Source organism: Heptranchias perlo, chromosome 7, assembly GCF_035084215.1.
Source record: "Heptranchias perlo isolate sHepPer1 chromosome 7, sHepPer1.hap1, whole genome shotgun sequence".
NCBI classification, from domain to species: Eukaryota; Metazoa; Chordata; class Chondrichthyes; order Hexanchiformes; family Hexanchidae; genus Heptranchias; species Heptranchias perlo.
Window position 1 is genome coordinate 5506295 of NC_090331.1, and position 27136 is coordinate 5533430.

The window sequence follows — 27136 nt, forward strand, 5'->3', positions numbered from 1 at the left end:
ATAGGGCTCTGGTGAGACCTCACCTAGAGTAGGCACTGTGTACAGTTTTGGTCTCCTTATCTAAGGAAGGATATACTTGCCTTAGAGGCGGTGCAACGAAGGTTCACTAGATTAATTCCTGGGATGAGAGGGTTGTCCTATGAGGAGAGATTGAGTAGAATGGGCCTATATTCTCTGGAGTTTAGAAGAATGAGAGGTGATCTCATTAAAACATACAAGATTCTGAGGGGGCTTGACTGTTTAAATGCTGAGAGGTTGTTTCCCCTGGCTGGAGAGACTAGAACTCGGGGGCATAGTCTCAGGATAAGGGGTCGGCCATTTAGGACTGAGATAAGGAAAAATGTCTTCACTCAGAGGGTTGCGAATCTTTGGAATTCCCTACTCCAGAGAGCTGTGGATGCTCAGTCGTTGAGTATATTCATGATTGAGATCAATGGATATTTGGACACTAAGGGAATCAAGGGATGTGGGGATCGGGCAGGAAAGTGGAGTTGAGGTCGAAGATCAGCCATGATTTTATTGAATGGCGGAGCAGGCTCGAGGGGCCGTATGGCCTACTCCTGCTCCTATTTCTTGTGCTCTTATATTACAGAAAAAGACAACACTCATCAGCACTGTTACCGAACATTTTGCTGACAGAACAAGCCAGCTGTCCACAACAGTGCGATATGAAGAATGAGTTTAATATTCCCTGAGAGTGATAGCTGGGTATCAGGGAGGATCCCATTTCAGGAGAATTAGCCGTAATTAGGAGGCATCTATAATAAAATGACAGGTTCATGCAGGGCCTTCCCTTTGCAGCAGTTATTAATTACTCGACGTATGTCCCTTGACTGAACCTCCCCCCTCTCTCTCTCTCTCTCTCTCAGATTCTGCCTCACCAATGTACAATGTCACTCTGACTCAGGGCTGTTTAAAGAGGGGCTCTCACTTTCTCACGATTCCTACAGAGAGATCGGTTTGGTCCTTGGTCTGTGCTCAATCGGGTCACCTCAACCGAATCGTCAGTCAGTAACACAGGAACAGGAGGAGGACATTCAGCCCCTCCAGCCTGTTCCGCCATTCAATTAGATAATGGCTGATCTGTATCTTAACTCCATCTACCCTCCTTGGTTCCGTAACCCTTAATCCCCTTACCCAACAAAAATCTATTAACCTCAGATTTGAAGTTTTCAATTGACCCCCACCCAGCCTCAACAGCTTTTTGCGGGGAGAGAGTTCCAGATTTCCACTCCCCTTTGTGTGAAGAAGTGCTTCCTGACATCACCCCTGAACGGCCTGGCTCTAATTTTAAGGTTATGCCCCCTTGTTCTGGACTCCCCCCACCAGAGGAAATCCTTTAATCATCTTCAACACCTTAATTAGATCACTCCTTAGTCTTCTATACTCGAGGGAATACAAGCCTAGTCTATGCAACCTGTCCTCGTAATTTAACCCTTCTAGCTCTGGTACCATTCTGATGAATCTGCACTGCATCCCCTTCAAGGGAATACAAGGCTAGTCACATCCCGCCAATTGGAGTAGGTACCCATTATCCCTATTCTCAGTCTCCTATCTCTTAACCAATTCCCTACCCATGTCAATAGGTTGCATTTATATAGCACCTTTAACATAGTAAACTGTCCCAGGGTGCTTCACCGGAGCGATTATCAGACAAAATTTGACACCGAGCCACATAAGGAACGGGTGACCAAAAGTTTGGTTAAAGAGGTAGGTTTTAAGGAGAGTCTTAAAGGAGGAGAGAGAGGCGGAGAGGTTTAGGGAGGGAATTCCAGAGCTTAGGGCCCAGGCAGCTGAAGGCACGACCGCTAATGTTGAAACGATTAAAATCGGGACAATCAAGAGGCCAGAATTGGAGGAGCGCAGAGATCTCGGAGGGTTGTAGGGCTGGAGGAGGTTACAGAGATAGGGAGAGGGGAGGCCATGGAGGGATTTGAAAACAAGGATGTGAATTTTAAAATGGAGGCATTGCCGGACCGGGAGCCAATGAAGGTCAGCGAGCACAGGGGGTGATGGGTGAACGGGACTTGGTGCGAGTTAGGATACGGGCAGCAGTTTTTTGGATGAGCTCAAGTTTATGGAGGGTGGAAGGTGGGAGGTCGGCCATTGGAATAGTCAAGTCTGGAGGTAACAGAGGCATGGATGAGGGTTTCAGCGGCAGATGAGCTGAGTTAGGGGCGGAGACGGGCGATGTTACGGAGGTGGAAGTAGGCGGTCTTGGTGATGGAGCGGATATGCGGTCAGAAGCTCATTTCAGGGTCAAATAGGACGCCAAGGTTGCGAACGATCTGGTTCTTTGAGCGCGCGCTCCAACCTATCGCCTTCCGACGGACGGCCCACGCTTACCGCTTCTCATCCACCAGAAGCTTGATGACGAATCCCCTCGCTTCCCGGCTCAGGGTCTCGAACATCTTCTCCTCGAAAGCCACGTTGTAATTTTTCACGTTGAGTAAAGTGGATTTGTCGTTCTCACCGAAGAACGGAGAAATCCCAGTCAGTCTGCAAGGGGGAGAAGCAGAAATACACAGGCAATCAGTCAGAGTCAGGGGGAAACACTGGATCATAAATTCTTACGGCACAGAAGGAGGCCATTCGGCCCATCATGCCTGCGTCGGCTCTTTGAAAGGGCTATCCTATTAGTCCCATTCCCCCCCTCTTTCCCCATCGTTATTGATACAGCTCACCATGAGCCAAAATGTCAGCTGTGGCTCACTGGGTAACACTCTCCCCTCTGAGTCAGAAGGTTGTGGGTTCAAGTCCCCACTCCAGAGACTTGAGCTCATAATCCAGGCCGACACTCCCAGTGCCAGTACTGAGGGAGTGCTGCACTGTCGGAGGTGCCGTCTTACAGATGAGACATTAATGGCCTTGTCTGCCCTCTCAGGTGGATGTAAAAGATCCCATGGAGCTATTTGAAAAGCAGAGAGATCCTGTGTGCCAACATTCATCGTTCAACCAGAGCAGATTATCTGGTCATTTATCTCATGTGCTGTTTGTGGGCCCTCGCTGTGCACAAACTGCCAGCCATGTTTGCCTACGTAACAACTGCTGGGATTGTTCTCCTTAGAGCAGAAGTGGTTAAGGGGAGATTTAATAGAGGTGTTCTATTAAACAGAGGACACAGATTTAATATAATTGGCAAAAATTCAGGGGGGGACTAGGAGGAGAGTTTTTTTTTTACGCAGCGAGTTGTTCTGATCTGGAATGCGCTGCCTGAAAGGGCGGTGGAAGCAGATTCAATAATAACTTTCAAAAGGGAATTGGATAAATAGTTGAAAAGGAACATTTTACAGGGCTATGGGGAAAGAGCAGGGATGAGTGGGACTAATTGGATAGCTCTTTAAAAGAGCCGGCACAGGCACGACGGGCCGAATGGCCTCCTTCTGTGCTGTGTGATTCTATGAAGAGTGACTAGATTTCAAAAGTACTTTGGGACATCCTGTGAAAGACGCAACATAAATGCAAGTTCCTTCTTTCTTAACCAAGTGAGCCACTGAGAGTCCATGATAAGGGTGAAAACTAAAGCAGCTTACCTCAGAGAGACAGTACCAGCCTGTACAGGTAGTGACTTACCCGATGTACGCAATGACTCCTATGGGCCTGTCAATGAAATAAAGCACAGAGTGAGCAGCACTTCACCAACCAGTGACGGCACACATCCCATTCACAACAAAAAAAACAACCTTTATTAGTCACTGTGATAAAGACAGATCGGGAGGGGGGTGGCGGGAGGGGGGGGGGTGGGGGGGTGGCGGGAGGGGGGGGGGGTGCGGTCGGCGGTGGCGGAGAGAGAACGCAAAATCATATCCGTTCCAATCATCGGGTCAAATCTGACCAGGCTTCCATCTGACGGCAGTGACGGCCAATGTAGGCAGTGTCAGCCGGGGCTCCGGGGGCAGCACTCCTCTCGCCTCTGACGTCACGGACGCTGTGGGTTTCAAGTCCCACTCCAGAGACTTGAGCCCATCATCCAGGCCGACACTCCCAGCACTGAGGGAGTGCTGCACTGTCAGAGGTGCCGTCGTTCAGATGAGATGTTAAGCCGTGGCCCTGTCTGCCCTCTCAGGTGGATGTGGAAGATCCCATGGTGCTATTTGAAGAACGGCAGGGGAGTTCAATATTTATCCTTCAACCAACATCACTAAAAACTGATTATCTGGTCATTTCTGTTTGTGGGATCTTGCTGTGCGCAAATTGGCTGCCGTGTTTCCTACATTACAACAGTGACCACACTTCAAAAAAAGTACTTCATTGGCTGTGAAGCGCTTTGGAACATCCTGATGCTGTATAAATGCAAGTTCTTTCTTTTTACATGGCCTAGGCCAATATTTCTTGCCACTTCAAGCAGTCAGAGGGTTTCTGCGGACTTAGAATCGGTGATAGTTTGCAATCCAACGTCGGCACAGCAGATGTTGATATTTATGTTACGAGCAACACAACTTTTGATCAGTGGAAACGAGGCACGTGTTCAGATTTTAGACACGAGAGCGTGTGGGATTGGATAAAATGATTTTAATTTTAACGGCGCAGGGACAGGGAAACTAAATTTGCAACCAGGATTGCGAAGGAGACTCTGAGAAACTATTTTGAATTGCTATCCATTTCTTCGTCCCTCCCGTGCCGAGTGGCACACGAGGCAACCCGTTCCTTCCGCGGCCTTCCATCCAGCAGGTGTCGTTACTGTAACCAGGTCCCTTTTCACGTGGACAGGCCGTTGATCCAACTCACAACTCCCGAGCAAGAGGACGGGCCAGAGACGATGGGGGAGTCACCAGTCCACTCCCGACGGACGTGAGTACCTCTGCTGGATGTCAAGCCCGTGTTCGGAGTATGTCAGCCATGGCTAAGTGGGTCGCACTCTACCCTCTGAGTCAGAAGGTCGTGGGTTCAAGTCCCCACTCTTGAGCACAAAATCTAGGTTAACACTTCAAAACAACAATTTGCGTTTATATAGCGCCTTTGATGTCGTCAAAACGTCCCAAGGCGCTTCACAGGAATAATATCAACTAAAATTTGACACTGAGCCACATAAGGAGATATTAGGACAGGTGACCAAAGGCTTGGTCAAAGAGGTGGGTTTTAAGGAGGGTCTTATAGGAGGAGAGAGAGGCGGAGAGGTTTAGGGAGGGAATTCCAGAGTTTAGGGCCTAGGCAGCCGAAGGCACGGCCGCCAATGGTGGAGCGATTAAAATTGGGGATGGGTGAGAGGCCAGAATTGGAGGAGCGCAGAGATCTCGGAGGGTTGTAGGGCTGGAGGAGGTTACAGAGATAGAGAGGGGCGAGGGTCATGGAGGGATTTGAAACCAAGGTTGAGAATTTTAAAATTCAGGTGATGCTGGGCCGAGAGCCAATGTCGGTCAGCGAGCACAGGGGGTGATGGGTGAACGGGACGTGGTGCGAGTTAGGATACGGGCAGCAGAGTATTGGTTGAGCTCAAGTTTACGGAGGATGGAAGGTGGGAGGTCGGCCAGGAGAGCACTGGAATAGTCAAACCTAGAGGTAACAAAGGCATGGATGAGGGTTTCAGCAGCAGATGAGGCACAGCCAATGAAGTACTTTTTTTTGAAGTACAGTCACTGTTCCCATGGCACTATTGGAAGATGAGCAGGGGAGTTCTCCCCAGTGTCCTGGGCCAATATTTATCCCTCAACCCACATCACTAAAAGCAGTTTATTCGGTCATTATCACGTTGCTGTTTGTGGGATCTTGCTGTGCGCATGTTGTCTGCCGCGTTTCCTACATTACAACAGGGACTACACTTCAAAAAGTCCTTCATTGGCCGTAAAGTGCTTTGTGACGTCCTGAGGTCGTGAAAGGCGCTATATAAATGCAGGTTCATTCTTTTTTTCCCCTTTAAATTGGACAACTTTGTGAGTTGGAAAGACGTCAGTGACTGACTCACACACAGTAACGATATTCCATACCAGATGTCGGTAACGTGTGAGACAGGCGCCTGATTGACGATCTCCGGGGAGACATATTCGGGGGTGCCGAAGTTACAGTACTGCGGCATGTCCGGCGTTACCTCCTGAGCGTTTGCAAAATCGCAGATCCGGATGCTCTCACTGCTCGCGTCTGCCATCAGAATATTGTCCGGCTGGAAGGAGAAAGGAAAGGAAGGGAGGTGATAGAATGATTCAGCAGAAAAGGAGGCCATTCGGCCCATCGGGCCTGTGCCGACTCATTGAAAGAGCTATCCAATTAGTCCCACTCCCCTTGTTCTTTCCCCTGTAGCCCTGCAAAAATTTTTCCCTTCAAGTATTTATCCAATTGCCTTTTGAAAGTTATTATTGAATCTGCCTCCACCGCCCTTTCAGGCAGCGCATTCCAGATCATAACAACTCGCTCCTCATCTCCCCTCTGGTTCTTTTGCCAATTATCTTAAATCTTTGTCCTCTGGTTACCGACCCTCCTGCCAGTGGAAAGTTTCTCCTTATTTACTCTATCAAAACCCGTCATAATTTTGGATGCGTTTGATAGCAAATTTTCCCCGCCCACGTGTCTGTGACCAGGACGTCACGCTCAGTTAACCGCGTGCGAGGGCTGTCTCAAACGTCACCAGATCTGTGAGTAACCATGTGTTAACTCCACGTCCTGTTCCGTTATGTTGCAGCCACACGAGTTTGGTCTTTATTGTTGTCAAGAGCTTGGTCTAGTGTTTGCTGGTTCATGAAAATAACATTATGGGATCCAGTATACCAGTAATTTGAGACCTGACGTGTGATGAGTGACTTTGGACCTCTGGTTCCTGAAGTTCTCCCCCACTGGGGGTTTTCCTCGCCTCGTGTCTGAGTCTGTTGGAGACTCGGTGATAGAGGTTGATTGCTGTGATTAGTCAACAATTCCCATTATCATCGTATCAATGGGATGACCAGGACGGTAGAAGGTAAACTAGATGGACCTTGGTCTATTTCCGTCTAGCAATTCCTATGACACAAGAGGTAAGGATATCCTGGGAGGACAGTGGCGGCCATCTCCCATCCGGTGTGCTCCTTATTGGGATCCAAGGCCCGTAGTTTTTGCAGACGGAGTCAAGTCACAGCCTTAAAGGTTGGTCAGTGTTTCTAACGCTCGTCCCATCAGGCCTGCCTGCCAGCATTGCGAGCTGTTCTCTTTCCCCCCCCCCCCCCCGATCCTCTCGTCTCAGAGACTTCAAGGGTTCTCTTGGCAGAGAGTGAGGTCTGAGCATGTGGAACGTACGATTTCATGGCCTGGGGTTGGGGGTCTGGGTGTGTAGTGAGTCAATGGGTCTTAGTGCTGGAGCCATGCAGTCCTCTCACTGACTCACACAGTGATTGTAGGGACTGTCCTAACTGAAGGACATAGCACAGGCACTGGCTATTCACTGCCCAGTGTGAATATGTGTGTGTAAATGGTTTAGTGTCTCTGCTAAAATAGCAGATCAACGATTTCATAGCAATGTTTTAAACATGCTCCATGGCATAATTTCAGGACATGAGACAGACGGACAGTCAGAGAGAGAGAGACAAAGAGGCAGGCACAGAGAGAGAGACAGACAGACAGTCACAGATAGAGGGAGGGAGAGACAGACAGTCACAGAGAGAGAGAGAGACAGACAGACAGACAGACAGACAGTCACAGAGAGAGAGAGAGAGAGAGAGAGACAGGCACAACGAGAGATAGACTGACAGTCACAGAGAGAGACAAGGAGACAGGCACAGAGAGAGAGAGAGGTCAGTCACAAAGAGAGAGATAGAGAGAGAGAGAGAGAGAGGACAGTCACAGAGAGAGAGATAGAGAGAGAGAGAGGACAGTCACAGAGAGAGAGAGAGGACAGTCACAGAGAGAGACAAGGAGACAGTCACAGATAGAGAGAGAGAGACAGGCACAACGAGAGATAGACTGACAGTCACAGAGAGAGAGAGAGAGAGAGAGAGACAGAGACAGTCACAGAGAGAGAGAGACAGTCAGAGAGAGAGACAAGGAGACAGACACAGAGAGAGAGAGACAGTCACAGAGAGATAGAGACAGTCACAGAGAGATAGAGACAGTCAGAGAGAGAGACAGTCAGAGAGAGAGACAAGGAGACAGACACAGAGAGAGAGAGACAGTCACAGAGAGAGAGAGACAGTCACAGAGAGAGAGAGACAGTCAGAGAGAGAGACAAGGAGACAGAGAGAGAGAGAGAGACAGTCACAGAGAGAGAGAGACAGTCACAGAGAGAGACAGTCAGAGAGAGAGACAAGGAGACAGACACAGAGAGAGAGAGAGAGACAGTCACAGAGAGAGAGAGACAGTCACAGAGAGAGACAAGGAGACAGTCACAGAGAGAGAGAGACAGTCAGAGAGAGAGACAAGGAGACAGACACAGAGAGAGAGAGACAGGCACAACGAGAGAGAGACAGTCACAGAGAGAGACAAGGAGACAGTCACAGAAAGAGAGAGAGAGAGACAGTCAGAGAGAGAGAGAGACAGTCACAGAGAGAGACAAGGAGACAGACACAGAGAGAGAGAGAGAGAGACAGTCACAGAGAGAGAGAGAGAGACAGTCACAGAGAGGGAGAGAGACAGTCAGAGAGAGAGACAAGGAGACAGACACAGAGAGAGACAGGCACAACGAGAGAGAGACAGTCACAGAGAGAGATAAGGAGACAGTCACAGAAAGAGAGAGAGAGACAGTCACAGAGAGAGAGAGACAGTCACAGAGAGAGACAAGGAGACAGACACAGAGAGAGAGAGAGAGACAGTCACAGAGAGAGAGAGAGACAGTCACAGAGAGGGAGAGACAGTCACAGATAGAGAGACAAGGAGACAGACAGAGAGAGAGAGACAGTCACAACGAGAGATAGACTGACAGTCACAGGGAGAGACAAGGAGAAAGGCACAACGAGAGTGTGAGACAGACAGTCACAGAGAGAGAGAGAGAGACAGACAGTCACAGAAAGAGAGAGAGAGAGAGAGAGAGAGACACACAAAGAGAGACAGAGAGAAAGATATATAGAGACAGACGGACAGAGTCACAGAGAGACACAAGGAGACAGGCACAAAGAGAGAGACAGACAGTCACAGAGAGAGAGACAGACAGACACAAAGGTCAGCATTTTACCACCCACTACCGGGTGCGTTCCTGGCAGGGGGCCCCGAAAATCGTGAAATCCCGGAGCGGGACCGGAGCCCGCCTCGAACCCGCGCACTTCCGGGTTCCCCACTGACACGCCGGCGTGCGCGCACAGCCCCCGCTGGTGGGAATCCCGCAGGCAATTAAAGCCAGCGGGATGCCAATTGAAAGTATTTATTTAGGTATTTCAGGTCATTAACTGACCTGATTAAGGGATTATGTGAGGAGGGGTGGGATTTTAGAGCAAACTGGGACTGTTTCCCACACTGGGGGAAACACTCCCAGTTCAAATGGACGTGTTGCAGCCATCAGCCTGTGGCAGCTGCAAAGGTCCATTTGACAGGTGGGGGGGGGGGGGGGTGGAGACCCTCACACATTGCAGGAGGCCACTCTGTCACTTGGGACAAAGTTTGGCCTCCACCACCCTCCTCCTGACAATCAAAGTCACCATCACCATCCCTGGGTATGTCCTGTCCCACCGGCAGGACAGACCCACCAGAGGTGGCGGTACAGTGATATACAGTCAGGAGGGAGTGGCCCTGAGAATCCTCAACATTGACTCTGGACCCCATGAAATCTCATGGCATCAGGTCAAACATGGGCAAGGAAACCTCCCGCTGATAACCACCTACCGTCCTCCCTCAGCTGATGAATCAGTCCTCCTCCATGTTGAACACCACTCGGAGGAAGCACTGAGGGTAGCAAGGGCACAAAATGTACTCTGGGTGGGGGACTTCAATGTCCATCACCAAGAGTGGCTCGGTAGCACCACTACTGACCGAGCTGGCCGAGTCCTGAAGGACATAGCTGCCAGACTGGGCCTGCGGCAGGTGGTGAGAGAACCAACACGAGGGAAAAACTTACTTGACCTCGTCCTCACCAATCTACCTGTCGCAAATGCATCTGTCCATGGCAGTATTGGTAGGAGTGACCATCGCACAGTCCTCGTGGAGATGAAGTCCCGTCTTCGCACTGAGGACACCATCCAACGTGTCGTGTGGCACTACCACCGTGCTAAATGGGATAGATTCAGAATGAATCTAGCAGCTCAAAACTGGGCATCCATGAGGCGCTGTGGGCCATCAGCAGCAGCAGAATTGTATTCCAGCGCAATCTGTAACCTCATGGCCCGGCATATTCCTCACTCTACCATTACCAACAAGCCAGGGGATCAACCCTGGTTCAATGAGGAGTGTGGAAGAGCATGCCAGGAGCAGCACCAGGCGTACCTAAAAATGAGGTGCCAACCTGGTGAAGCTACAACTCAGGACTACATGCATGCTAAACAGCGGAAGCAACATGCTATAGACAGAGCTAAGCGATTCCACAACCAACGGATCAGATCAAAGCTCTGCAGTCCTGCCACATCCAGTCGTGAATGGTGGTGGACAATTAAACAACTAACGGGAGGAGGAGGCTCTGCAAACATCCCCATTCTCAATGATGGCGGAGTCCAGCACGTGAGTGCAAAAGACAAGGCTGAAGCGTTTGCAACCATCTTCAGCCAGAAGTGCCGAGTGGATGATCCATTTCGGCCTCCTCCCGATATCCCCACCATCACGGAAGCCAGTCTTTGGCCAATTCGATTCACTCCACGTGATATCAAGAAACGGCTGAGTGCACTGGATACAGCAAAGGCTATGGGCCCCGACAACAACCCAGCTGTAGTGCTGAAGACTTGTGCTCCAGAACTAGCTGCGCCTCGAGCCAAGCTGTTCCAGTACAGCAACAACACTGGCATCTACCCGACAATGTGGAAAATTGCCCAGGTATGTCCTGTCCACAAAAAGCAGGACAAATCCAATCCGGCCAATTACCGCCCCATCAGTCTACTCTCAATCATCAGCAAAGTGATGGAAGGTGTCGTCGACAGTGCTATCAAGCGGCACTTACTCACCAATAACCTGCTCACCGATGCTCAGTTTGGGTTCCGCCAGGACCACTCGGCTCCAGACCTCATTACAGCCTTGGTCCAAACATGGACAAAAGAGCTGAATTCCAGAGGTGAGGTGAGAGTGACTGCCCTTGACATCAAGGCAGCATTTGACCGAGTGTGGCACCAAGGAGCCCTAGTAAAATTGAAGTCCATGGGAATCAGGGGGAAAATTCTCCAGTGGCTGGAGTCATACCTAGCACAAAGGAAGATGGTAGTGGTTGTTGGAGGCCAATCATCTCAGCCCCAGGGCATTGCTGCAGGAGTTCCTCAGGGCAGTGTCCGAGGCCCAACCATCTTCAGCTGCTTCATCAATGACCTTCCCTCCATCATAAGGTCAGAAATGGGGATGTTCGCTGATGACTGCACAGTGTTCAGTTCCATTCGCAACCCCTCAGATTATGAAGCAGTCCGAGCCTGCATGCAGCAAGACCTGGACAACATCCAGGCTTGGGCTCATAAGTGGCAAGTAACATTTGCGCCAGATAAGTGCCAGGCAATGACCATCTCCAACAAGAGAGAGTCTAACCACCTCCCCTTGACATTCAACGGCATTACCATCGCCGAATCCCCCACCATCAACATCCTGGGGGTCACCATTGACCAGAAACTGAACTGGACCAGCCATATAAATACTGTGGCTACGAGAGCAGGTCAGAGGCTGGGTATTCTGCGGCGAGTGACTCACCTCCTGACTCCCCAAAGCCTTTCCACCATCTACAAGGCACAAGTCAGGAGTGTGATGGAATACTCTCCACTTGCCTGGATGAGTGCAGCTCCAACAACACTCAAGAAGCTCGACACCATCCAAGATAAAGCAGCCCGCTTGATTGGCACCCCATCCACCACCCTAAACATTCACTCCCTTCACCACCAGCGCACTGTGGCTGCAGTGTGTACCATCCACAGGATGCACTGCAGCAACTCGCCAAGGCTTCTTCGACAGCGCCTCCCAAACCCGTGACCTCGACCACCTAGAAGGACAAGAGCAGCAGGCGCATGGGAACAACACCACCTGCACGTTCCCCTCCAAGTCACACACCATCCCGACTTGGAAATATATCGCCGTTCCTTCATTGTCGCTGGGTCAAAATCCTGGAACTCCCTTCCTAACAGCACTGTGGGAGAACCGTCACCACACGGACTGCAGCGGTTCAAGAAGGCGGCTCACCACCACCTTCTCAAGGGCAATTAGGGATGGGCAATAAATGCTGGCCTCGCCAGCGACGCCCACATCCCGTGAACGAATAAAAAAAAACTTACCCCGTGGTCCAGAGACATGTACCTACCTTGCGGACCCCCTCAGATGTACATCTTCCAGATCGGGGCCGCCGTAGCTGCAGTCATGACCTCCTCGGAGGGCGAACAGCATCACCAGCCTCACCATCCACGCCGTCCACCTCTGACACGTGGAGCTCCACAACAGAGTGCTGTGACACATCCACCTGTACAGCAGGAGGGAGGGCAACCACAGAGAGAGATGTGTCGCAGAGGGCACTACCCTCGCCACAAGGTCGACAGACCGAGGCTCAGCTTCCTGGACCTCTCTGAGCAGCCGTGCACACGGAGGCTCAGAGTCACTCGACATGTAGCCGTGGACATCTGCAGCCTCCTTCATGCCGAGCTGCTCCCGGCTGGCCCGAGCACCATCTTTTTACCTGTCGCTGTCAAAGTCACCACTGCCCTCAACAACTTCTCCTCCGCATCCTTCCAGGGTGCAACCGGGGACATTGCCGACGTCTCTCAGCCGTCTGCACAAAAGAGCCCTGCAAATACACCTACACCCACTCTGCAGTGACACAATGGGTGGCATCAGTTGTGGGTCTCCATAGTGATCCTCAGGAGCGGGCATTATTGCACAAACCAGACAAGATTTGCAAAGACATGGCAGTAGTGGTGCCAATATAATATGTGATGTGAGTTGGTCAGAAATTAAATATAAGTAACAACCATGACAAACCCTCAAACACCCTTGTGCATCCCCTTCATGCTCACCACACGTTTGCCTTACGCTGCCTACTGCACATATGTGATGCATGCCCTGTGGCTGCAGCACAGGTAGTGGCAGGTTGAGTGAGGCTGGCCGTGAAAGAGATGCACGAGAGGGTGAGTATGAGATAGAGCCATGAGATTGTATGAGGATTGGGTTGAGTGGTAGTGGCGGGATGAGTACTGGCGAGGTGAGTAGGTGCAGGTAAAATGAGGATGAGGTTTGTGTGGGTGTGAGGGGTGATGTGACAGAGTAGTGTTGGCTGTGCAGAAGGAGATGTGGGGTGGGGGCGGTGATGTGGCAGACAGAGTGTAGGGGAAAGACTACGTGTACTCACTGTGGCGGACCTACTGCGGTCATTGCAACACCTCCTGCACTGTATGCAGGTGGGCGATATGTTGGTGGTGCACGTGACCTCCTCTGCCACCTCGAGCAAGGCCTTCCTGGTGGCAGAGGCAGGCCGCTTCCTCCCGCCCGCCAGGGGGAAGATCTCTGTCCTCCCCCTCCTCCTCACCCCATGTATTGATACCTGGAGTGAGGCATCATTAAACTGGGAGCAGCCTTCCCCCTGGGCTGCTCCATGCTGTGATTTTTTCTGTTTGTTGCAGCATCTGTCATTGGAGGACTGCCCCTTTAAATAGAGCTCCTCCAGCTGACAGATCTTACTGCGCATGCGCAGCCCGCCCGACGCGCAGATCAGCAGTGGGGAACCCGGAGGACAAGGTAAGTGGATCCAATTGGGCTGCGATCGCGCGGGGAGCTGACTGATTTCACCGGGCGCGTTACCCACACGCCCGATAGCCCCCCTGCCGAGAACCCGCAGCCCTGCTAACATCGGGCCCAAAGAGAGAGAGAGACAGAGAGAAAAAAAGAAAGTCACAGAGCCAGTCAAAGAGTCATACAAAGTGAGATACAGAGAGAGAGAGAAACAGAGGCAGGCGTAAAGAGAGACGGAGAGAGAAAGAAAGGGAGACAGATCGAGACATAAATAAAAAGACACAGAATGAGACTAAGGCACAGAGATAGAGAGAGAAGCAGATGGACAGAGGCACAAAAAGAGAGGCAGACAGGGACAAAGGATGAACCAGAAAAACAGAGACAGATGGAGAAAGGGAGATCGAGATGTAAAAAGAAACATGTAGAGAAAGAGAAAGAGAGAAATAGACAGAAATAAAGTCATAGACACAGAGAAAGGAAGGAACTGAAAAAGGGACTGAGATTCAGAAAAAGAGAGACAAGATCAGGAGACAGACAGAGGGCAGGAGACAGACAGAGGGCAGGAGACAGACAGAGGGCAGGAGACAGACAGAGGGCAGGAGAGACAGAGGGCAGGAGACAGACAGAGGGCAGGAGACAGACAGAGGGCAGGAGACAGACAGAGGGCAGGAGACAGACAGAGGGCAGGAGACAGACAGAGGGCAGGAGACAGACAGAGGGCAGGAGACAGACAGAGGGAAGAGACAGACAGAGGGCAGGAGACAGACAGAGGGCAGGAGACAGACAGAGGGCAGGAGACAGACAGAGGGCAGGAGACAGACAGAGGGCAGGAGACAGACAGAGGGAAGAGACAGACAGAGGGCAGGAGACAGACAGAGGGAGATCTACATCACAGAATTATAAACTCTTTAGCATTTTTATTAACATGAAAGGTCTATTTATATTATTCCACCTGTTGTAAACCTCAGTGAGTGAGTGAACCACAGAGTTTGTGTAATCTGAAGATCCGCTGTGTTAACCCCAGACCTGGTGGATGGGCACTGAGTAAAAGAGATTACCTTGATGTCCAGGTGAAGGATATTACTCTGGTGCAGGTAACGAGCCCCCTCCAGAATCTGCCGAACATATAACCGCACCTGGCAAAGGAGAGCTCGGTAAGAATTGTCCGTGCAAATGGAGACTCAACCTAACCAATCACCTCCCGTTCCCCTTCTCTCTGGTCACCCACGTACATCGAGCTGGGATGACCTGGCTGTCAGGGTCTCTCTGGACCAGCCACAATCAGTGAGAATAGTGAGTTCAAATCCCACTGTGGGCATTTTGAGAATTTGAATACAATTTTTATAAAAATCTGGAAATAAAAAGCCGGTATCAGTAAAAGTGACCGTGAAGCTGTTGGATTGTTGTAAAAACCCAACTGGTTCACTAATGTCCCTTTAGGGGAAGGAAGCCTGCCGTCCTCACCCGGTCTGGGCCGGTATACGTGACTCCAGTCCCACACCCTCTGAATTGGCCTAGCGAGATACTCAGGGAAACTGGGGATGGGCAATAAATGCCGGCCTTGCCAGCGACGCCCACATCCCAAGAATGAATTTTTAAAAAAAATTAAAGAGCTGAATGAACAAATCACAGTGTTGGTCAATAACTCCACGACCATCGATTTACACACCGCCAGCACAGTGTGAACACACACTGAGTGTGCGAATGAATGGATCACCTCAAACACAACTCCTGCTGGGTCCAGTGCAGCGACTGACATCTCCTGAAATCACCACTGAACCCTCATTCTTTGACAGAGGGCGGATTTTCCCTGTTGGACACACATGGATTAAACTCAACACTGAAGACGTTTGCTGGATGTGGTTCTGACACCATGGTTACACTTTCCCTGAAGCAAACCAGGGGTGCAGTGAAACGAGCAGTGACTCCACGACTCACCTCAGTTTCCTGGACGCAGGGTTTCTTGATTAGTCGATCGAACAGTTCCTCCTGAGCACAGCTGCAGTCAGAGTTAAAGCCGAAACAAGAGAGTGACAAACCCTCGCTGTCCCTCAATGGGGACTCACTGACAGGTTGCAGATGAAAGGGTAACTCGCTGATCAGTCAAAGGTACTCAGACAGCTGTATTAATAGCACAGAAACAGGCCATTCGGCCCAACTGGTCCATGCCGGTGTTTATGCTCCACACGAGCCTCCTCCCACCCCTCTTCATCTCACCCTATCAGCATATCCTTCTATTCCTTTCTCCCTCATGTGTTTATCTAGCTTCCCCTTAAATGCATCCATGCTATCTTGTCAAACACGGGTGTAAGGATAGACTTACTGAACTGTTTAGGGGAATGCAACAGCCCCCAAGTCAAGCACAAGTTAAAGCTCCCTCTACACTGTCCCATCAAACACTCCCAGGGCAGGTACAGCGCGGGTTAGATACAGAGTAAAGCTCCCTCTACACTGTCCCATCAAACACTCCCAGGGCAGGTACAGCGCGGGTTAGATACAGAGTAAAGCTCCCTCTACACTGTCTCATCAAACACTTCCAGGGCAGGTACAGCACGGGTTAGATACAGAGTAAAGCTCCCTCTACACTGTCACATCAAACACTCCCAGGACAGGTACAGCACGGGTTAGATACAGAGTAAAGCTCTCTCTACACTGTCCCATCAAACACTCCCAGGACAGGTAAAGCACGGGTTAGATACAGAGTAAAGCTCCCTCTACACTGTCCCATCAATGGGGATAATTTTGATATTGGGTAATTGTGTAAAATGGGTGATATTGATTCAGCTGCCTGTTATACATCTCTCCTGATTTTTATTTCCAATATGTCTTAATTTTTACCCCAGAAGATCACTTGGTGTATATTTTTTCCATTTTCCACACTTGCCACCCCGGGGATGAGACAGTCAATTAGTGGCCAGTTGACGATCTAACTATGGTGCTGTACACTTGTGTGTCAGCTTTGGCTCAGTGGGGAGCCCCCTCACCTTTCAGTCAGAAGTTGTGGGTTCAAGTCCCACTCCAGAGACTTAAGCACATAATTTAGGCTGACACTCCCAGTGAAATACTGAGGGAGTGCTGCACTGTCAGAGGGGCAGTACTGAGGGAGTGCTGCACTGTCAGAGGGGTAGTACTGAGGGAGTGCTGCACTGTCAGAGGGGTAGTACTGAGGGAGTGCTGCACTGTCAGAGGGGCAGTACTGAGGGAGTGCTGCACTGTCAGAGGGGCAGTACTGAGACAGCACTGCACTGTCAGAGGGTCAGTACTGAGGGAGTGCTGTACTGTCAGAGGGGCAGTACTGAGGGAGTGCTGCACTGTCAGAGGGGCAGGACTGACGGAGTACGGCACTGTCAGAGGGGCAGTACTGAGGGAGTGCTGCACTGTCAGAGGGGTAGTACTGAGGGAGTGCTGCACTGTCAGAGGGGCAGTACTGAGACAGCACTGCACTGTCAGAGGGTCAGTACTGAGGGAGTGCTGTACTGTCAGAGGGGCAGTACTGAGGGAGTGCTGCACTGTCAGAGGGGCAGTAGTGAGGGAGTGCTGCACTGTCAGAGGGGCAGTAGTGAGGGAGTGCTGCACTGTCAGAGGGGCAGTAGTGAGGGAGTGCTGCACTGTCAGAGGGGCAGTAGTGAGGGAGTGCTGCACTGTCAGAGGGGCAGTAGTGAGGGAGTGCTGCACTGTCAGAGGGGCAGTAGTGAGGGAGTGCTGCACTGTCAGAGGGGCAGTAGTGAGGGAGTGCTGCACTGTCAGAGGGGCAGTAGTGAGGGAGTGCTGCACTGTCAGAGGGGCAGTAGTGAGGGAGTGCTGCACTGTCAGAGGGGCAGTACTGAGGGAGTGCTGCACTGTCAGAGGGGTAGTACTGAGGGAGTGCTGCACTGTCAGAGGGGCAGTAGTGAGGGAGTGCTGCACTGTCAGAGGGGTAGTACTGAGAGAATGCTGTACTGTCAGAGGGGCAGTACTGAGGGAGTGCTGCACTGTCAGAGGGGCAGTAGTGAGCGAGTGCTGCACTGTCAGAGGGGCAGTAGTGAGGGAGTGCTGCACTGTCAGAGGGGCAGTAGTGAGGAAGTGCTGCACTGTCAGAGGGGCAGTAGTGAGGGAGTGCTGCACTGTCAGAGGGGCAGTAGTGAGGGAGTGCTGCACTGTTGGAGGGACAGTACTGAGGGAGTGCTGCACTGTTGGAGGGGCAGTACTGAGGGAGTGCTGCTGTTGGAGGGGCAGTACTGTGGGAGTGCTGCACTGTTGGTGGGGCAGTACTGAGGGAGCGCTGTACTGAGGGAGCACTGCACTGTTGGAAGTTCCATCTGTTGGGTGAGATGTTAAACCGAATCCCTGCCTGCCCTCTCAGATGAACATAATAGATCCAATGGCCACTATTTCAAAGAAGAGCAGGGGAGCTCTCCCCAGCATCCTGGCTAATATTTATCTCTTTCCCCCAACATCACGAAAAACAGATTATCTGTTCATTTATCTCATTGCTGTTTGTGGGATCTTGCTGTGCACAAATTGGCTGCCCCGTTTCCCTACATTATCAACAGTGAGCACACTTCAAAAAATTACTTCATTGGCCATAAGGTGCTTTGGGACGTCCTGAGTCGTGTAAGGTGATATATAAATGCAAGTTCTTTCTTTCTTCAACCCACCAAGAGCTGGACTTACAAGCACCGAAATCCATTTCACAAGGTCTCCTAACAGCCAGCCTTTCGTCCCGTCGGTCAAGGACTGGATTCTAACCCGGCGGTCCCAGCGGTGGCCTGATCCCAGCGGCCCCCCCCCCCCCCAGCCCGGGTATCGGAAGGATACAGCTCCAGGACGATGATGACGCTGTTCTTTTTCTCGAATGCGTCGTGGAAGTAGGTGATCCTCTCGTGGTCCAGCTGCGAGAGGAGTTCGAGCTCCCTCACCGCATCGTCCCGAGCAGTGGCGCGGAAGGAGATGAATTTCGCCGCGTAGTCCAGTTTACTGCTCTTCTCCGTCACCCGCTTCACGCACGAAAACGCGCCCCTTCGGGAAAAGGACAAGACAAGCGCTGGTTACACGTAACGCACGGAAATACGTGGTTGAGGCAGAGAGGCCGCTGCAACTTAGAAGAGAAAATTAGACAAATATTTGAAACTAGGATGATTCCAGAACTGAGGGGTTATAACTGCCCAGAAAGACTGAACAGGCTGGGGGTCTTTTCTCTGGAAAGGAGAAGGCTGAGGGGTGACCTGATAGAGATCTTTAAGATAATGATTGGGTAGACGTAGAGAAGATGTTTCCACTTGTGGGGGAGACTAAAACTAGGGGCCATAAATATAAGATAGTCCCTAATAAATCCAATAGGGAATTCAGGAGAAACTTCTTTACCCAGAGAGTGATGAGAATGTGGGACTCACCACCACAAGGAGTAGTTGAGGCGAATAGTGTAGATGCATTTCAGGGGAAGCTGGATAAACACATCAGAGAGAAAGGAATAGAAGGGTATGCTGATAGGGTGAGATGAAGTAGGGAGGGAGGAGGCTTGTGTGGAGCATAAACACCAGCATAGACCAGTTGGGCCGAATGGCCTGTTTCATTCTATGTAATTCTATGTAAAAATGAGGTCTGACCAGTGCATTATATATAATAACCTTTGGAGACATGAACGCCATATTCTGGCTATTAATCCTCATATTTAAACTGCTTTTATTAGAATAGAATCATAGAAAGGTTACAGCAAGGAAGGAGGCCATTCGGCCCATCGAGTCCGCACCAGCTCTATGCAGGAGCAATCCAGCTAGTCCCACTCCTTCGCCCTATCTCCGTAGCCCTGCAAATTTTTTCCTTTCAAGTAATTATCCAGTTTCCTTTTGAAGGCCATGATTGAATCTGCCTCCACCACCCCCTCGGGCAGTGCATTCCAGATCCTAACCACTCGCTGTGTAAAAATGTTTTTCCTCATGTCAACTTTTGGTTCTTTTGCCAATCACCTTAAATCTATGTCCTCTGGTTCTTGACCCTTCCACCAATGGGAACAGTTTCTCTCTATCTACTCTGTCTGGACCCTTCATGATTTTGAATACCTCTATCAAATCTCCTCACAACCGTCTCTGTTCCAAGGAGAACAACCCCAGCTTCTCCAGTCTATCCATGTAACTAAAGTCCCTCATCCCTGGAATCATTCCAGTAAAACTCTGCTGCACCCTCTCTAAGGCCTTCACATCTTTCCTAAAGTGCGGTGCCCAGAACTGGACACAATACTGCAGTTGTGGCCTAACCAGCGTTTTATAAAGGTTCATCATGACTTCCTTACTTTTGTACTCTATGCCTCTATTCATAAAGCCCAGGATCCCGTATGCTTTTTTAACCACTTTCTCAACCTGCCCTGCCACCTTCAACAATTTGTGCACATATACCCCCAGATCTCTCTGTTCCTGTACCCCTTTTAGAGTTGTGCCCTTTAGTTTATATTGCCTCTCCTCGTTCTTCCTACCGAAATGTATCACTTTGCATTTTTCTGTGTTAAATTTCATCTCCACGTGTTCTCCCATGCCACCAGCCTGTCTGCATCCTCTTGAATTCTATCACTATCATAGAATCATACAATCATAGAAGTTTACAACATGGAAACAGGCCCTTCGGCCCAACATGTCCATGTCGCCCAGTTTATACCACTACGCTATTCCCAATTGCCTGCACTTGGCCCATATCCCTCTATACCCATCTTACCCATGTAACTGTCCAAATGCTTTTTAAAAGACAAAATTGTACCCGCCTCTACTACTGCCTCTGGCAGCTCGTTTCAGACACTCACCACCCTTTGAGTGAAAAAATTGCCCCTCTGGACCCTTTTGTATCTCTCCCCTCTCACCTTAAATCTATGTCCCCTCGTTATAGACTCCCCTACCTTTGGTAAAAGATTTTGACTATCTACCTTATCTATGCCCCTCATTATTTTATAGACTTCTATAAGATCACCCCTTAACCTCCTACTCTCCAGGGAAAAAAGTCCCAGTCAATCTAACCTCTCCCTATAAGTCAAACCATCAAGTCCCGGTAGCATCCTAGTAAATCTTTTCTGCACTCTTTCTCGTTTAATAATATCCTTTCTATAATAGGGTGATCAGAACTGTACACAGTATTCCAAGTGTGGCCTTACTAATGTCTTGTACAACTTCAACAAGACATCCCAACTCCTGTATTCAATGTTCTGACCAATGAAACCAAGCATGCCGAATGCCTTCTTCACCACCCTATCCACCTGTGACTCCACTTTCAAGGAGCTATGAACCTGTACTCCTAGATCTCTTTGTTCTATAACTCTCCCCAAAGCCCTACCATTAACGGAGTAGGTCCTGGTCCGATTCGATCTCCCAAAATGCATCACCTCACATTTATCTAAATTAAACTCCATCTGCCATTCATCGGCCCACTGGCCCAATTTATCAAGATCCCGTTGCAATCCTAGATAACCTTCTTCACTGTCCACAGTGCCACCAATCTTGGTGTCATCTGCAAACTTACTAACCATTCCTCCTAAATTCTCATCCAAATCATTAATATAAATAACAAATAACAGCGGACCCAACACCGATCCCTGAGGCACACCGCTGGTCACAGGCCTCCAGTTTGAAAAACAACCCTCTACAACCACCCTCTGTCTTCTGTCGTCAAGCCAATTTTGTATCCAATTGGCTACCTCACCTTGGATCCCGTGAGACTTAACCTTATGTAACAACCTACCATGCGGTACCTTGTCAAAGGCTTTGCTGAAGTCCATGTAGACCACGTCTACTGCACAGCCCTCATCTATCTTCTTGGTTACCCCTTCAAAAAACTCAATCAAATTCGTGAGACATGATTTTCCACTCACAAAACCATGCTGACTGTTCCTAATCAGTCCCTGCCTCTCCAAATGCCTGTAGATCCTGTCTCTCAGAATACCCTCTAACAACTTACCCACTACAGATGTCAGGCTCACCGGTCTGTAGTTCCCAGGCTTTTCCCTGCTGCCCTTCTTAAACAAAGGCACAACATTTGCTACCCTCCAATCTTCAGGCACCTCACCTGTAGCTGTCGATGATTCAAATATCTCTGCTAGGGCACCCGCAATTTCATCCCTAACCTCCCATAACATCCTGGGATACATTTCATCAGGTCCCGGAGATTTATCTACCTTGATGCGCGTTAAGACTTCCAGCACCTCCCTCTCTGTAATATGTACACTCCTCAAGACATCACTATTTATTTCCCCAAGTTCCCTAACATCCATGCCTTTCTCAACCGTAAATACCGATGTGAAATATTCATTCAGGATCTCACCCATCTCTTGTGGTTCCGCACATAGATGACCTTATTGATCCTTAAGAGGCCCTACTCTCTCCCTAGTTACTCTTTTGCTCTTTATGTATTTGTAGAAGCTCTTTGGATTCTCCTTTGCCTGATCTGCCAAAGCAATCTCATGTCCCCTTTTTGCCCTCCTGATTTCTCTCTTAACTCTACTCCGGCAACCTCGATACTCTTCAAGGGATCCACTTGATCCCAGCTGCCTATGCATGTCATATGCCTCCTTCTTCTTTTTGACTAGGGCCTCAATCTCCCGAGTCATCCAAGGTTCCCTACTTCTACTAGCCTTGCCCTTCACTTTATAAGGAATGTGCTTACCCTGAACCCTGGTTAACACACTTTTGAAAGCCTCCCACTTACCAGACGTCCCTTGGCCTGCCAACAGACTCTCCCAATCAACTTCTGAAAGTTCCTGTCTAATACCATCAAAATTGGCCTTTCCCCAATCTAGAATTTTAACTATCCTCCTCACTGTTCACTGCACTTCCAAATCTTGTGTCATCTGCAATAGTGCCCTGTACACCCAAGTCCAAGTCATTAATATATATCAAGAAAAGCAGTGGTCCCAGCACAGACCCCTGGGGAACACCACTGTACACCTCCCTCCAGTCCAAAAAACAACCGTTCACCACTACTCTCTGTTTCCTGTCATTTATCCATGTTGCTACTGCCCCCTTTATTCCATGGGCCGCAATCTTAATGATAAGCCTACCATGCGGCACTTTATCAAACGCCTTTTGAAAGTCCATATACACATCATCAACTGCAATGTCCTCATCTACCCTCTCTGTTACCTCATCAAAAAACTCTATCAGGATAGTTAAACACGATTTGCCTTTAACAAATCCGTGCTGGCTTTCCCTAATCAATCCACACTCATCAAAGTGACTGTTAATTCTGTCCCGGATTATCGTTTCTAAAAGTTTCCCCACCACTGAGATTAAACTGACTGGCCTGTAGTTGCTGGGTTTATCCTTACACCCTTTTTTGAACAAGGGTGTAACATTTGCAATTCTCCAGTCCTCTGACACCACCCCTGTATCTATGGATGTTTGGAAGATTATGGCCAGTACCTCTGCAATTTCCACCCTTACTTCCCTCAGCAACCTAGGATCCATCCCATCCAGACCGGGTGATTTATCTACTTTAAGTACAGCTAGACTTTCTAGAATCTTTTCTTTATCAATTTTTAGCCCATCCAGTATCTCAACTATATCTTCCTTTACTGAGACTCTGGCAGCATCTTCTTCCTTGGTGAAGACAGATGCAAAATACTCATTTAGTACCTCGGCCATACCCTCTGCCTCCATGAGTAGATCTCCTTTATGGTCCCTAATCGGCCCCACCCCTCCTCTCACTACCCGTTTACTGTTTACATGCCAGTAGAAGACTTTTGGATTCCCTTTTATGTTGTCCGCCAGTCTATTCTCATACTCTCTCTTTGTCCCTCTTATTTCCTTTTTCACTTCGCCTCTGTACTTTCTATATTCTGCCTGGTTCTCACTTGTATTATCAACCTGACATCTGTCATACGCCCCTTTTTTCTGCTTTATCTTACTCTCTATCTCTTTTGTCATCCAGGGAGCTCTGGCTTTAGTTGCCCTACCTTTCTCCCTCCTGGGAATGTGCCTAGACTGTACCCAAACCATCTCCTCTTTAAAGGCCGCCCATTGTTCAATTACAGTTTTGCCTGCCAATCTTTGATTCCAATTTACCCGGGCCAGATCTGTTCTCATCCCATTGAAATTGGCCCTCCTCCAATTGAGTATTTTTACTTTAGAGTGGTCTTTGTCCTTTTCCATAGCTATTCTAAACCTTATGATACTATGATCGCTGCTCCCTCAATGCTCCCCCACTGACACTTGCTTCACTTGGCCCAGCCTCATTCCCTAGAACCAAGTCCAGCAATGCCTCCTTCCTCGTTGTGCTGGAAAGATACTGGTCAAGAAAGTTCTCCTGAACACATTTCAAAAATTCCTCCTCCTCTGTATATTATTATTGTTATCCCAGTCCATATTAGGATAGTTGAAGACCCCAGTTATCACTACTCTATGGCTTTTGCACCTCTCTGTAATTTCCCTGCAAATTTGCTCCTCTATCTCCTTCCCACTAGCTGGTGGCCTATAGAATACACCCAGTAGTGTAATGGCACCTCTATTGTTTCTTAACTCTAACCAAATAGAGTCTGTCCTTGACCCCTCCAGGACATCCTCTCTCTCTAGTACTGCAATATTCTCCTTAATCAATACTGCCACCCACCACCTCCCACCTTTCCTTCCCTATCTTTCCTGAACACCTTGTATCCAGGAATATTTAGTACCCAATCCTGCCCTTTTTTGAGCCAGGTCTCCGTTATCGCCACATCGTATTCCCATGTGGCTATTTGCGCCTGTCGCTCACCAACCTTGTTTACCACACTTCGTGCATTTACACACATGCACTGCAAACCAGTCTCAGACTTTCTTGTACTCCCTCAGTCTGATCCCACCTAATACTGTACTATTTCTTGCTCCAGTGCTACCTTCTCTCCTAATCCTTTGTGCCCCTTGTTTCTCCTTTCCAATGCTATATCCTGGTGCCCATCCCCTGCCAAATTAGTTTAACCCCTTCCCCACAGCACTACCGAACCTCCCCGCGAGGACGTTGGTCCCAGCTCCATTGAGATGCACCCCGTCAGTCCTGTACAGGTCCCACCTCCCCCAGAACTGGTCCCAATGCCCCAGGAATCTAAAGCTCTCCCTCCTGCACCATCTCTCCAGCAACGCATTCATCTGCTCTATCCTTCTATTTTTATACTCACTAGCGCGTGGCACCGGGAGTAATCCGGAGATTACTACCTTTAAGTTCCTGTTTCTTAATCGCTTTGCTAATTAATTGCTTTTCCACATTATAAATGAGTCTACCGTTACACCCAAGTCCTTTGCATGTCTCACTGAGCTTATTCTGTACCCTGTCATTACGGAGCTGTGGAGCTCTTTCGTTCTTCTAATCTACAATACTTTACGTGTGTCAGTGTTAAATTTCATTTCCATTCATCTGCCCCAAATAGCGGAACCGATCTGGATTTTAACTGCATTCTTGTGTAAAGTGCCCCCTGCACTGTGACACTCACCGCCCAATCTCCTGGTGCACATCGTAATAGTCGGATAGAAGTCTCATCTTCCGCAAGATTGTCTCCTCATCATCCATCTGCTCGTCATTCCCTATTTTCCCTGGAAAAGAGTAAAACAAGATCAGAGATTGCAATGTTCCTTTCGTGCTTTCAGTTCCATCATTTTGCCATTGAGCTTTTGCTCCCCTCTCGTTTGTCCAGGTGACTGACAAAGAATTAAACAGAAACAGGCCATTTGGCCCAACTGGTCTATGCCAATCTTTAGCTCCACACGAGCCTCCTCCCACCCCCTCTTCCTCTCACCCTATCAGCATATCCTTCTATTCCTTTCTCCCTCATGTATTTATTCAGCCTCCCCTTAAATGAATCTCCTGTTATTCGCCTCAACTACTCCTTGTGGGAGCGAATTCCTCATTCTCACCACTCTCTGGGTAAAGAAGTTTCTCCTGGATTCCCGATTGGATTTATTAGTGACTATCTTATATTTATGACCCCTAGTTTTGGTCTCTCCCGCAAGTGGAAACATCTTCTCTACGTCTACCCTATCAAACCCTTTCATAATCTTAAAGACCTCTATCAGGTCACCCCTCAGTCTTCTCTTTTCTAGAGAAAAGAGCCCCAGCCTGTTCAATCTTTCCTGCTAGGTATAATCTCTCAGTTCTGATATCATCCCAGTAAATCTTTTTTGCACCTTCTCCAGTGCCTCTATATCTATTTTATAATATGGAGACCAGAACTGTTCACAGTACTCCCAGTGTGGTCTAACCGAGGTTCTGTACAAGTTTAACGTAACTTCTCTGCTTTTCAATTTTATCCCTCTAGAAATGAACCCCAGTGCTTGGTTTTATTTGTGGCCTTATTAACCTGCATCGCTACTTTTAGTGATTTGTGTATCTGTACCCCCAGATCCCTCTGCTCCTCTATCCCGTTTAGACTCTTATTTTCCAAGCAGTTTGTGGCCCCCTTATTCTTCCTACCAAAATGTACCACCTCACACTTATCTATATTGAAATTCATTTCCCAATTACACGCCCATTCTGCAAGTTTATTAATGTCTTCCTATTTTTAGTGTTGTCTGCAAATTTTGAAATTGTACTTCCGATTCCAAATCGTTTGTGTAAATTGTGAACAACAGTGGTCCCAGCACCGATCCTTGGGGAACACCACTTCCCACCTTTTGCCAGTCTGAATAACTACCTTTAACCCCTACTCTCTATTTTCTGTTTTGTAGCCAGCTTGCTATCCATTCTGCTACTTGTCCCCTGGGTCCACATGCTCTGACCTTAGTCAGAGAAACTCACAGGTAATGACAGCGAAATGGCAGCAATATTAAATAATTACTTTGCCTCAGTATTTACCAGGGAGACTAACATGGTGGGCAGGACATTAGAAGAAGAGATCAAAAAAGAAATAAAGACATTTAAGAGAGAAAGGGGGGAGATAATTGATAAACTAATCAAACTTAGAAAGGATTAAACCCCTACTATATGGTACCTTATCAAAGGCCTTTTGAAAATCCAAATATATTACATCTACTACATTACCCTTCTCTACCCTTTCTGTTACTTCTTCAAAGAATTAAAAAAGATTGGTCAAACATGACCTTCCCTTCTGAAATCCTTGCTGACTATTCTTTATTATATTTTCTGGATTTTTTTCCCACTTTATTAAGCTAATTGGTCTATATTTCCCTGGACTGGTTCTATCTCCCTTTTAAATATAGGAATCACATTATCTGTCCACCAGTCCTCTGGCTCTATTCCCTTTTATAATGAATTTTTATAAATATGTAATCGTGCCTCTGCTATCTCCTCCCGAACTTCTTTTAATATTCACGGATGCAATCCATCCGGACCAGGGGTTTTATCGTCTCTAAGTTATATTAGTTTATCAATTATCTCCTCCCTTTCTATCTTAAATGTCTTCATATCTTTTTTGATCTCTTCTTCTAATGTCCTGCCCACCATGTCAGTCTCCCTGGTAAATACTGAGGCAAAGTAATTA

The 27136-nt window shown here is 48.8% G+C and overlaps 1 protein-coding gene across 6 annotated transcripts in view; it reads right to left on the bottom strand.

Moving 5' to 3' along the window:
• spega (striated muscle enriched protein kinase a) overlaps positions 1 to 27136 on the bottom strand; it is a 347514-nt gene that overhangs the window by 73868 nt on the left and 246510 nt on the right. For all 6 annotated transcript variants that reach the window (XM_067986976.1, XM_067986975.1, XM_067986974.1 and 3 more), the window contains 7 exons: positions 25133 to 25232; positions 18517 to 18717; positions 15658 to 15718; positions 14778 to 14855; positions 5925 to 6097; positions 3574 to 3600; positions 2347 to 2499 (listed from right to left, as the gene is read on the bottom strand). In XM_067986976.1, coding sequence (XP_067843077.1) covers positions 2347 to 2499; positions 3574 to 3600; positions 5925 to 6097; positions 14778 to 14855; positions 15658 to 15718; positions 18517 to 18717; positions 25133 to 25232 — 793 coding nt within the window. The remainder of the gene's footprint in view (positions 1 to 2346; positions 2500 to 3573; positions 3601 to 5924; positions 6098 to 14777; positions 14856 to 15657; positions 15719 to 18516; positions 18718 to 25132; positions 25233 to 27136) is intronic.